The 12,965-nt window shown below is 33.5% G+C and overlaps 1 protein-coding gene across 9 annotated transcripts in view; it reads right to left on the bottom strand.

Annotated features, from left to right (window-relative positions):
• Nucleotides 1–333: 333 nt before the first annotated feature.
• PRKACB (protein kinase cAMP-activated catalytic subunit beta) overlaps nt 334–12,965 on the bottom strand; it is a 106,445-nt gene continuing 93,813 nt past the window's right edge. For all 9 annotated transcript variants that reach the window (XM_033114381.1, XM_033114378.1, XM_033114377.1 and 6 more), the window contains 2 exons: nt 9,494–9,658; nt 334–3,672 (listed from right to left, as the gene is read on the bottom strand). In XM_033114381.1, coding sequence (XP_032970272.1) covers nt 3,547–3,672; nt 9,494–9,658 — 291 coding nt within the window. In that variant the 3' untranslated portion in view covers nt 334–3,546. The remainder of the gene's footprint in view (nt 3,673–9,493; nt 9,659–12,965) is intronic.

The following is a 12,965-nucleotide window of genomic DNA, read 5'->3' as shown; positions in this document are numbered from 1 at the left end:
CCTTGCAGAGTCAGTTCTTTAAAGATGAATATTTTCCACATTATGCTAAGAGCAATTTGGACTAACAGCATGAGGAAGAAGGAGAAACACTTTTTAGAAACTAAGGAATGAATCTAGTAGTTTCTTAGTAAACACCCCGTTGGAGTAGACTATTAGACCTTCCTCCTTCTCTTGCTCTTGCTCCCACCACCAAAAGATCAATTCAAACATGTAAAAACACCACCAAAAGATCAATTCAAACATGTAAAAAGATCAATTCTACATGCATCTGTAGTATCTGCAGAAAATAAATCAGGAAGGAAGGGCACCAAATAGAATTCAAGACTCAAGAAATTGTTTTATCCTTTGAAGATACTTTAATTTTACAGTTATTGATTAATTAAAAAAAACACAGTTGTTTTCAGCATTTCCTAGCTACAGTAGTGTGTAGGAAATTCCATTCTAAACAAAGAAGTAATTAATGAAGTAACAATATACCTTAACACTTTACATTGATAGGTTACAGGTTACAAGGTGCTTTCACATACATTATTTCATTTGATTCTTACAATAAGCAGAAAAAACAGTCAGTGGGAAAGAAAAGTGATTTTGTTTTCAGGCTTACAATGAGTATTTTCAGGCCAATGGGCAGTTGATACAAGAACATATCAAAAACATGACAGCAATACCCACAAGCCACAATATCCTTTTTTTTTTTTTTTGGTCGGTTGATAGTTTGATATCAACTGGATATTTAGCATCAGTGAAGGAAGAAGGAATCAGAACAGACACATGGTTCTCATGATATTCAAAGAATTTTAAGAGCACTATAAGAGATAAGAAAAAGCCCTAAAATATCACCCTAACAAGATTTACTTCAAAACATGTTATTCCTTCAAAATGTGAAATAAATAGAATCTTATCACAACATGTGAAAGTTAGAAGGGACCTTAGAAACTGCCTAATGAATCTGGATCCGAGAACTGAGATCAAGGTCAAATTATAGTGACGAACCAGGCCTGAAACTCAAATGACTTGACTTCCAGTCTCGGGCTCCTTCCTCTACAATGTCATCTCATTATTTATTGAATAAAAATGTAGTTTCTTCCGTTTCAAATAATGTAATCTGAGGTTAAATACTGATTCATGCCACTTATTTCTTATTCAAGTTTTTATATTGTTCTTGGCTAAACTGTGGCAAAAACTGAGAATTTTGTATAATTTTAAGACATTCTAATTCAGTGTACTTGATTCGTTGGAAATAGACTCCCTGGATATATTTAAAAGCTTGCTCATGTCCTTTAAACAGAGAGTAAAATGGAATGGCTAAATAGCCCTCAAAACCAATGTACTGCCTAGTGCTCACCTACCCAGATAGATTCTACAGCAAGTTGTGCTGGACAGTAGTAATTTCATTTTTTTTAAAAATTAGAATTCATAGAAATCTTTTTAATTGCTGAAAACTAAAATGCAATAATCAAATTGTCATCCCCATGATTTATTAAAATAATTTTACAATAATATACAACAAAGCTACCATAGGATTTGTAGCATACATATAGAATACAATGATTAGCATGTTTTTGGGTCTAAGTGAAATACAAAAAAACTAATGAAAATATTTTGTACAAATGACGTTTTACATTATCATGATGATGTATTTTTCTTACATCAAACTTGTTACAGCGAAGTAGTTTATATTTTTCTTGCACATTTTAAACATAGGTGGACCAAAAGCTGAAATCATATCAGCTTGTAAATGACATAACCATGCAGAAACACAAGACAACCAAAAGATGTAAAGATTGATGCAGAAAACATCTTGGACTGGCTTTTTCAATGTCTTCAAAGATTTTATAAGGGTGTGGTAGAGATGAAATGAAGTAGTCAGTGACCTACCTGCACTGATAATGAAGCAAATAGAATGCTTGTATATATTAAGATCAGTTTGATTAAAAAACAACTCATCTTATGTGCATGTAAATTGATGGTATAAAATTAACAGTTTACTTTCAACTATTTTGGTGTGTTGTTATAAGATAGGTCACTGACACACAGAGATATAACCAGATGGAAAAATTTAAAAGCAAAAAAATAAAAAAATAAAAATTGAAAACTGAGTTAAGCCATGGATTCTCAACAAACACTAAATTAAATGTGCAAAATTGCTTGAAATTTCCACATGACTGCAATGTTAAGTCAGTTGGCAAAAAAGAATATTAAAAAAACTAAACTCCAATACTAAAATTGTATACGCATGATCATACATTCTATTTACTGAAAGAAAAGAGGCTGGAAATTATTACATGTCTAAAAATATCACACCTCAAAATTAAAATACAATTGTGGCAGTTTTAGAAAGTATGCCCCTTTCTTCATTGATGAGGCATAGGATGAAAGTGAAATCGCAACAGTACCTCTACCTCAGGCTGACAAATATAGTTCACCAGAATAATTACCTGGCATGATCTTTCTTTGTTCTTAACTGTGACACACAGAACAAACCGAAAGAAACAAAAAAATCTCATGTAAGTAAGAATTTGTCTATATCGTTTATAAGAATCAATCCATTTGTTTCACTTAGCAAAGCATTTGTCCACATTAATGTTCTTTTTAGTTCTTTTCCTTTAAGAAGTTTACACTGAGGATTATTTGAGAAACTTAAAAATTTGTCACTTTCATTAGTCAAATTCTATTAAAATACTGGTTAAAACCCTTATGGAAGAGTCAAGGTTTAGAAATCTTAGAGAACTCTTCTCTAATACCTACAGAAATGCTGGTACCAAGTGAGAGAATGTGGGTGATAATGAACCGTATCATTATTTTTTCCTGTGATTGACACACATTTGTCACACTGCACAAGCTGGTCACTTAATTACTCAAGTGGAGGATGATATAAAAAGAGTGACGGGAAATAGAACCCCTGATCTATAGGGATCCAAACTGCTGGTCTAGCTACTCTATATTAGTCTATTCAAATGTATTCCAGAACAGTGAATTCTAAGGAAGTTATTGTTTTAATTTGTATATATTTCCATGGTGATAAAATATTCTGTCCTCAAAAATTCTTAAGAGTTCTGGAAAAACTGAGTCTGAGCTACTCAAAGTAAAATTAAGTATTAGAAAGTATATCTTCCAGCCATTGGCCAACAAAAATATTGGCAAGAACTACTAAAAGCAAAACTTACCCTTCTGTTCAAATACCACATAGCCATAACACTGCCCATTTGAAACACCAATAAAGTAAGATGGAGCACTGTTTGTAGAAAACCTAATGGAAATGAAAAAGGAAGAAATGGATGTAGGGGGAGAGGAGAAAGACAAACCAAAGAGAAGCAGGAAAGTTCTAGTCCTGTGTTATGGCACAGACAATGCTTGCTTAGCGGTGCCTTGTTACAAAGGTGGACGCAGAGTGCACACACAGATGATGGCAATAAAAACTTCACTCGGTCGCTGGAATGAAGGAACTAGGTAACTGCTTCAACAAGGACGGTCTCGGCTCCACCTTCTCTCTCAACAGAGTGCAAAGACTGAGCCTGAGCTCTGATGTCATCTCCTTGCTCATCTCTAAAACTCACTAAATTCTTTTGAACATTTTTCTGTTATAGAGACACGGATTTCTTCTTCTTCATAGTCATCAAAGTTGCTCGTATCTCCAGAGCCTCTGAACTTTGGTATGAATGGAGCTTCAACCTATAATTGAGATAGAGAGAAAGATAAAATCCCTTGGGATTCCCTAAGTGTAGAGAGTGGTAAAGGTATCTTCTGTTACGTTAATAAGGTGACTTTTGGAACGACCCTGGGTAATCTAAGGATGGGGACTGGTTGCCAAGGGGACCCACCGTGCGATTAGAGGACTGAAACCTTCAGTCACACCCCCTGAGAGGGGCCAGAAATTGTGTTCAACCACCAAAGGCCAATGAGTTACTTAATCACGCCTACTGTAATGCCACCTCCATAAAATCCCAAAAGGGGGTGTAGAGCTTCAGCTTTGGTGTACAAGTGGGGGTTTGGGGAGAGTGACAGGCTCGGGGAGAGTAGGAAGCTCTGAGCCCCTTCCTTCATACCTTATCCTATGCATCTCTTCCATCTGGCTGTTCCTGAGTTATATAGCCTTTTATAATAAACCGCTATCGTAGTAAGTAAAGGGACTTAGGCTCACGCAAATTATTCTACCCCCAGGAGGGGTTTGTGGGAACCTTCAACCTATAGCTGGTTAGTCAAAAGCACTGGTGACTAACTGCACTTGTGATTGGTGTCTGAAGTGGTGGTGGTGGGGCGTCTTGTAGCACGGAGCCCTTAATTTGTGGGATCTGACAATATCTCCAGGTTGATAATGTAAGAATTGACTTAATTGTTTGGTGGTATGGAACAAACCACACATGTTGGAATAAGGAAAAACAAATGCCTGAGAGTTTCCAAACACTCAGGAAAATAAACTCCTAGTAGTATTACTTGGTAGCACCTTTAAATGCCTTTAAGACCCTAAAAGATAACAACATTAGAAAAAGCAGCAAACAGTAGGTTTGCTATTAATCTCAACATTTTCATTCAAGGAATAGTACAGGCCAACACAATACTTAAGAGATTTCTAAGATAATTAACTTGGCATCAAAATGCTGTCACTGAAAGTTATAAAACTCCAATTTTTCCTTTATCAGTTCTTTATTTCTTAAAGCCTTTATTTTTCTACCCCCCTTTTCCTTAATTCCTTTCTCCCGAGGTTACAGATAATTCTTACTTTTAACCCCCTTCCTTTTTAAATTCCTAAGTTTATTTTGTTTACGATATCAGGCTATTAAAACTTTCTGGGAAGTTGGAAAAACCATACCTATTTTAGAATTATAGAATTATTAAATTCTGAACATTTTTCTCCTGGGGTCCTAAAAGTAAAATGTCTTTCCATTATTTAAAATATGGTCTTTATAAGATTATGTGCTGCGTTGAACATGTTTGAGAGAAAGATTTTAAATGCTGAAAAAATAATGACAATTTATACAGCATCTATAGTGTTGACAAATAATTATGCACACAGCTATGTCATTTCTTCCTCAGTATAACACTGTGAGAGAGGCAGGGCAGGTATCCTTATTCCCATTTTATAGATTATCAAACAGAAAATTGACCAAATTCACATGACTAATCAGTGGCTGAAGCAGGTCTCAACTTCATGACACTCCACTACTGGTCCAGAGTTCTTTCTAATATCTACACCAGTAGTCTCCAAAGTATTTTGATTTATATGACTTTTAATAAAATGTTGCAAATACATCACCAGTATATGTACAGTTATTTATTTATGAATTATTTATATGTACAACTATACTAAGATATGCATACAAACATGACATTTACGAAGAATAAAGTAACAACTGAGTAGGACGGAAGAGCTAATGCCATCTTTCTGGTTGCCAGCTGGTTGCCTTGCATGACCTGCTTTACGGAATGGACTACTGTTTACACCAAAGAGAAAAATGAGCTAAGGAGACAGTCGCCTCATGTCTAGTCAGGAAGCAATTTAGGATCACATCTATTGGTACATCATCTCAAGAGAATGACTGTACAGTTTGAGTTGTCCAGGCTATTTTCTTGTTTCTTGTCCTTCGACTAAATGCCTTTGGCTATTTCACTGTTCAGGAGCACTTGATCAGAGAGTTAAAAAAGGCTATGGAACTACTCAAATTTATTATTTTTGATCTGCTGTGCATAGTTATAATTGAGACAATATTAAACCAAATGGCTACACTAAAATACTGAATTATTTCTATTTGTAAATTACCCTGTGATTCCCCAAGTCCATTTCTATTCATAATCAAGATTTACTGTCGATCAATTTGCCCAATACTATAACCTGTTAGTTATGGTGTGGTACTTTCTGGCACATAAGCCATTTACTACCTGGGATAAGTCGATCCCTTTGGAAAGCACATGAACTCTAAATGAGCAGTAGCAGTTCAGTTCTTATACCATTTTAAGAATAATTGTTAAAAATACAATATATGATGTGTATAGATTAGTAAATGTTTGCTAAGTAACAGCAAAAGTTTTTATTTCTAAATGTAATATGAAAATATTTAAAATATATCAAAGATCTTTACTAAAACAATGGACAAACCTCAAGCAAATCTAATAATATGAGTACATATAAATGCAGTATTAACTAACAATAAAGATAATATAAACAGTGATAATTACAAAGGGATATGGATGATTTTATAGGAAAATACACATTTCCTAAATTGGCTCAAGAAAAGGCAAAATCTTGAAGAGACCAACATCCAAAGAATTAGTTTGTTAAAACTTCCAAGGAATAAATACATGATAATTCCTATATTCCTTAAATTTCCTAAATAATAAAAAACAGAAAATTTCCAAACTCATTTTATGAATCCACATAATCTCAACACCAGAAAAACAAAACCTACACCTTGAGTGTAGGTGTCCTTGAGTAAGGTGTCCAATTACAATAAGGTGTCCTTGAGTAAGGTGTCCAATTACAACAGAAACATACAAATCATGTTTTCTCCTGTATTTTACTATAATTGGGAAAGCAAACACATTCATAATAGCAACAAAAATATAAATTTAAGGAATAACTTTAAGGAAGAAATTGGATTTGCATGGGGGAGGTGTCTCTAAAACTTTACTGAATGGGAGAAAATATTTGAATAAATGTAGAAACATAACATGTTCATGATGAAGAATTCTCAAGATTTTGGTTCTCTTCTAATTAATATACTATAATCCCAATTACGAGTCCCAAATGAAATATATTGGAAAGACCAATAAAAGAGGGGAGTAATTCTTTAATGGGTACAGAGTTTCACTTTTGCAAGATGGAAAGTTCTGGTGATGGAGAGTGGTAATGGTTGCAAACAGTATGAATATACTTAATACCATTGAACTGTACACTTACAAATGATTAAGACAATAAGTTTTATGTTATGTGTATTTTAGTATAATATAAAAAGCAGGAAAAATTTTTAATTATGAAATTCTTCATGAATGTAAGAATTCCACGTTAAATGTAAATATTTTGAAAACTTAAAAAAACACATTGTAAAGCTACATAAAATGGTATAGTGTACAGTATAAGAATAGACAAAGAACTCATAAGGAAGAACTCATAAGAAAGCCTGTATTTTATCTTCCTTGATAAGGTACTATGATAAAGCATATTGATGAGATATGAAATAGACTGAAGTATATAATAACTTAATATTAGTAAAGTTGGAATTTCAAATATGAGGCCAAAAAAGCATTATTCAACAAATGCTGAGAGGATAATTGGCTCATTATTAAACAATGACAACAAAAAGAAGTTAGATCAAAAAACACTAAAAGAAAATATACATTAAATAAGTCACTGAAACAGAATTGTGTAGGAGGTCGTAATTGTAATATTAACGGTCTGAAGCCTGATTATGACTATATGAAACACTTCAACCAGAAAAATAGAGCCGGGACTAATCTATTTTATCTTTCTCCCCAGACAACTATTTCTTTTGCATTCTCTAATCCAAATTTTAAGGATCAGAAAACTGTGCCTTAGAGAGTTTAAATATTTTGCTCAATATCATACTGCTAATGGTTGGTTGAGCTGGGATTCAGGCCAGTGGCCACCTAACCCGAGTTCATGCTCTTTCTCTGCTGCCCTTTGAGGCAGTCTTACTACTCCAAAAATGCTCAACGCATAAAAGTTAAGCACGTGATATGTTAAAATCTATAAAAATCTTACGAAACAACGTATTGTTCAGTGGTTTGGGGCTTCATTTTAATAACCATGTTAAAAAGGTCTCTAAAGGGGTAATGTGAGCCTGGAATTAGAAATTTGAAGAACTTGGAATCAAATATAGATGTTACTGAGCAGCTATATGATTATGTTTGAAGTAGTTAACCTGTCTGAGCTGATTTTCTTATCAGTAGAATGGGGAAAATGGTACCACCTATCCCACAGGATAACTTCAAAGACTAAAATGAGAAGTTACAGAGTTTCTTTTAATTAATTATAAAGTACTGTACACTGTAGTGAGCTAGGAAATTTAGAAAAAATATGAAACTAGACATATTGGTGATCACATCATAAGATATATAAACATAGAAGCACTATGTTGTACACTTGAAACTAAGATAATAGTGTATGTCAGCTATACTTTAATAAAAAAAGAAATAAGTAAAAATAAATAAAAATAGAAAATAATATGAAAATATGAAACGTTTATTTATGAGATCTAACATCTATTTTAAATTGCTAAGGACTTTGTTCCTGACTACATAACATATCCAGTTGAGATAATGATGCTAACAGCTATGTTTCGTGAATTGAATGGTTAAAGAGTTTCTGAAACCCTCTTAAGAAATGCAGAGGCTGTGCTGCACTCACTTTGTTTTGGTCTTGCTACGTTTTCTATTTGCTGCAGTAAAAATTTTTCAATGCTTTGTTTTTATAATCCTTTATAAAATATATAAATTAAAAAAACTGAGCAATTAATACTTAATTAAAGCATTTACATTTTTTTCCCTAAGGAAATTCAATCATGTGGCTGCACAGCACTATTAAAAACAGCAAGTCTAAAACATTAGAAGTTTTGGTTTTATAAAAAAATTAAACATATCCAAGATGAAAATACTTTATTAATACAAATTATCTTTAACGGGGTATTTAAGAAGCAAAAGGAGAGATAAAGGTAATTCAGCACAGTAAAATCTTTTTTTGAATGTTTTTATTTATTACAAAGATGAAGTGATAAAGGCTGAAAAATATCTGATGAATCTAGCAAATAAATGTTATTAAATCTCCCTGTGTGCCAATTCTGGGTTGGAGACTATATTTGTTTACATATTGTGTTTCGAATATGGCTTCATCTCAGGTTTGAAATGCAAACCCTTAGGACATTGTCTAATGTATAATTACCATGGTATTGTGAAGAGTTAGAGGCATGGGTAGGAAAAAATTTAACAAGGAAAACTTTTCAAATTGATGGTCAAAACAATATATACTTTTTTTTTATCAAGGAGAAAACTCATTTTTAAGTTGTGGGATATAAAGTTCCTTTAAGTTTTGCATTTAGAAGGTAAAAAAATTAAAACCATGTGTTAAGTTGAAAATATTTCCACTACATATATTATTATTTGTATTTCTATTTTTAAATATTTTTGTATTTCTCAATTGTAGTTGGCATACAATACTATATTAGTTTCAGGGTGTACGACATAGTGATTAGACATTCATGTAACTTATGAAGTGATCATCCTGATAAATCTCATACCCATCTGGCACCATACACAGTTACTACAATATTATTGACTATATTCCCTATGCTATGCTTTACATCCTGTGACTGTTTTGGAATCACAAATCTGTACTTCTTAATCCCTTCCCCCTTTTCACTCACTCCCAATGCTCCCGCCCATCTGGCAACCATCAAAATGTTCTCTGTATCTATGAGTTTGTTTCTGTTTTGTTTAAATACCAATTTTTTTTTAAAGCTTTTAAATTAAAGAAAAGACTCACCTTCCTCTGGTAAATAGCAATCCAATCTGTTGTGGCAAACCACTTGTGAGTTTTTATATCACTCACACCGTTCTTTAGATTTCCAAACCGCTTTGTCAAATCCACCTGCAGCAGGTTCCTTAGAAGGTCCTTGAGATCTGAACTGAAGTGCGATGGGAATCGAACCTGCACAAACACACCACTTCATAAAACACACATTCCAAGATGCATGGTATTTCTGTTTTGACTTCAGAAAGGTTTTTTTTTTTTTTTTTTAAGGTGATAGTTTATTATATAAACAAAAATATGCAGTGATGATATTCCAATACTTTTAACTACACATTTCAGTTTCCATAGTAATCTTAAAGAAGATATTTGGGTGAATGAACTAAAACTGTTCTCTTAGAGCCTTGTTTTGGTCATGAACCCTCTTTGATAACATGGACCTCTTTCCAGAAAAATGTGCATAGCATACTTTTCCAGCAACATCAGAAGGTTAATCCATCTTTAAGAGACACCCGTTGGATCCTTCATTACAAACCTCTGTCTTAGAGATATACAAATTTAAACTTGTAATTTAAATAGAAAAAGCAGCATATAAAGTTATCAGTATGCACATTTTGAAAAGAGATTATAAACAGGAAGTCTAAAAATGACTATAAAAACCCACACTGCCTTTCACAGCATATGAAACTATTTTTCATTTATTAGTGGGTGACTTTTAAGCATAATTCTGCTGTTATGCAACAGTGTAAAAATGATTTAGATTGGTTCAAAAGCATTTTCCACCTCCTAAATTATGAAGACTTTAGAATTAGTTGACTGGACTTGAGCCTTAAAAACAAACAAAAAACCCAAAATAACTACAGATGTCATATACTAGGCAATCAATAAAGTAATGTATCATTCATAGGAGATCTAAGTATTTTTTTGGTTTATTTTGTTTAAACACATTCTTCTCCTCTAACTCTCTACTCCAACTAACTCCCAGTTCTCACCCTTTTATTAATATGGGTACTGAAGTGATGTATTACTGTGTTTTCCTGAAAATAAGACCTAGCCAGACAATCATCTCTAATGCGTCTTTTGGAGCCAAAATTAATATAAGACCTGGTCTTATAGTAAAATAAGACAGGGTCTTACACTGTATTATATAAGACCCGGTCTTATATAATACAGTATAAGACCGGGTATAATATAATATAATATAATATAATATCGGGTCTTATATTAACTTTTGCTCCAAAAGATGCATTAGAGCTGATGGTCTGGCTAGGTCTTATTTTCGGGGAAACACGGTACTTGAAATGGGTACTACTAAGAGATGATGTTAAAAGAAATAGCTACATCTATGCCTCCTTACTCCTTTCCTTCATTACTAGCACCTCTCCCCTATCCTTTTCAACTTGTTGCCCTTTTCCTCCTACACATGCAGGTATCTAAGTATGTAGCACATATCTGTACGTGCACATGTGCACTTTTCATTGTAATCCCATTGTCCTATTATCCTCACCTTGGCCCCATTGCATATTCCCACCTCCACTAAACACAAACACTCTTATCCAGGTTATTATGGCCTCAACTTCAAACTATATACCTCTGTCAAAAATGCTTTAAAGGCTTAACAGGCCCGTTTCTGAGCTCCTTGCATTCTTACTTTGGTTCTCCACAAGTGCCGCCATCACCTTATAACTTGAATAGTGCATCATTATTACATTACCGCAGTTGATCTTCACAGCGCACTAATTAATTTAACCATGCTTTGGTGTTTGTGCATGTCTGTCTCCCCCAAACTGTGAACTCCTGGATGGAAGGCCATTTTTGTGTTTTTATTCCCAGAATTTATTACATCATTTCAAATAATGTAGTTACTTATTGAGTGTCTACTATGTACCAGGCTTTGTTCTAGGCACTGGATATATAGCAGAGAGCAAAAACAAAGTCTTGGATTTCATGGAACCTACATCCTAATTAGATGTGACATACTCAGTGAATACGGTATCAACTCTTTTCTAAAGATGGAGAAATTAAGATTCAGACATTATATAACTTACCAAATCATTAGACTATAAAGGGCGGAGCTCGGACTAGATATGTAGTCTTATGGTTCCTAGCTTCATGAATTTTGCTCCTTATCACACTGTCTTCAAACATATGGAACTCCTTCATACTATGACATTCAAAAAGCTCAACGTACTTGACGTATACACTCATGTTCTCAAAGTAGAGTTAAATCATTAGCATGCAAAGCTAAATTCTATGGCAGCACTAGATTCATAACCATAATCTTTTAACTGCCACCCTCAAGCTATTCTGTAAAAAAGTGTGACCACACTTTTCTCAAAGTGTGGTCCTGGGACCACTTCCACTGGAATGAACCGGGAGAGTACAGAATGAAAAGGCAGATTCCTGGGAATGGCTTCAGATGATGGGGACATTCAGCCTGAAAATCTGAGCTTCTATCTCTAAGTGTTTCTTATGTATGTGAAAGCTTGAGAAGCACTATTTGCAGCTCTATTCATTTCTTTATGCAGAAATTTTATTTTTTCTGCTAGTGACAGATCAAAAAATTTTAAAATAAATAATAAACTAAAACCATTGTCACACCAGAGGAAAACTAGTCATTGGTGAGAAACTGACGACTATTTGAAGGTTGAATGGCTAATAAATGACCAGGATTTGAGGTCAACTCATAAATTAGCAATTAAAAGCCCATTTTTGCAAAGCCTGTATTATCACAGATTATAAAAGGTTTTATGTTGTTAACAACAACCACAAAAAGATACCTTCACTAGGTTTTACTTCTGACACAATGCCTGATTAGAAGTTAGGCACTGTGCCAAATGGTTTATATGCACTGGCTCATAAAATCCAAAACATGACACTGAGTTTAAGTATGCTTATTATCCCCATTTTAAAGGTGATGCAATTGAGCCCTATAGAGATTAAGTAATTTGCCCACAACTACAGAGCTAGTAAGTGGTTGAGCTGTTAATTCAAAATAGATACTCAGACTCTAGGGTATAAACTTCTAATTATTTTACACTACTTCCATGATTCAATAATCTGAAAATAGTTGTTTTCAAAAACTTTATAAAAGACTGAAAAATTTTATCTTAAAAATATTTGATGCACATTTCCTCATTTATCCTAATTGGAGTAAAAACTAGAGAATATAGGATATTAAAAAGGCACACTGTCTACTTGAAAAATTACAAAATTTGTCTATACAGTGGTTACATTCTTTGTTTAGATTCCAAAGAAATCGCTTATCTGCAGTAGACCTATCTTAGTTTAGAAAAGAGATTGCGTGAACCGTTTAAGGTAATGTGTCATTTATTCTCCCCTTCATGGTGTTCAGAATGGTAGGCAGTAATGTGCTACAAATAAATCATCTTCTGAATTCAGATAATTTATCTGTAACAAATGAGAAATATACGTACCTAAATAAACTAGTTCTTTATTTTGGAATACAGATAAAGTGATGGTCTTG

The sequence above is a fragment of the Rhinolophus ferrumequinum genome, chromosome 9 (assembly GCF_004115265.2).
Source record: "Rhinolophus ferrumequinum isolate MPI-CBG mRhiFer1 chromosome 9, mRhiFer1_v1.p, whole genome shotgun sequence".
Taxonomy (NCBI): Eukaryota; Metazoa; Chordata; class Mammalia; order Chiroptera; family Rhinolophidae; genus Rhinolophus; species Rhinolophus ferrumequinum.
This window is presented reverse-complemented; position numbering and strand designations above follow the sequence as displayed.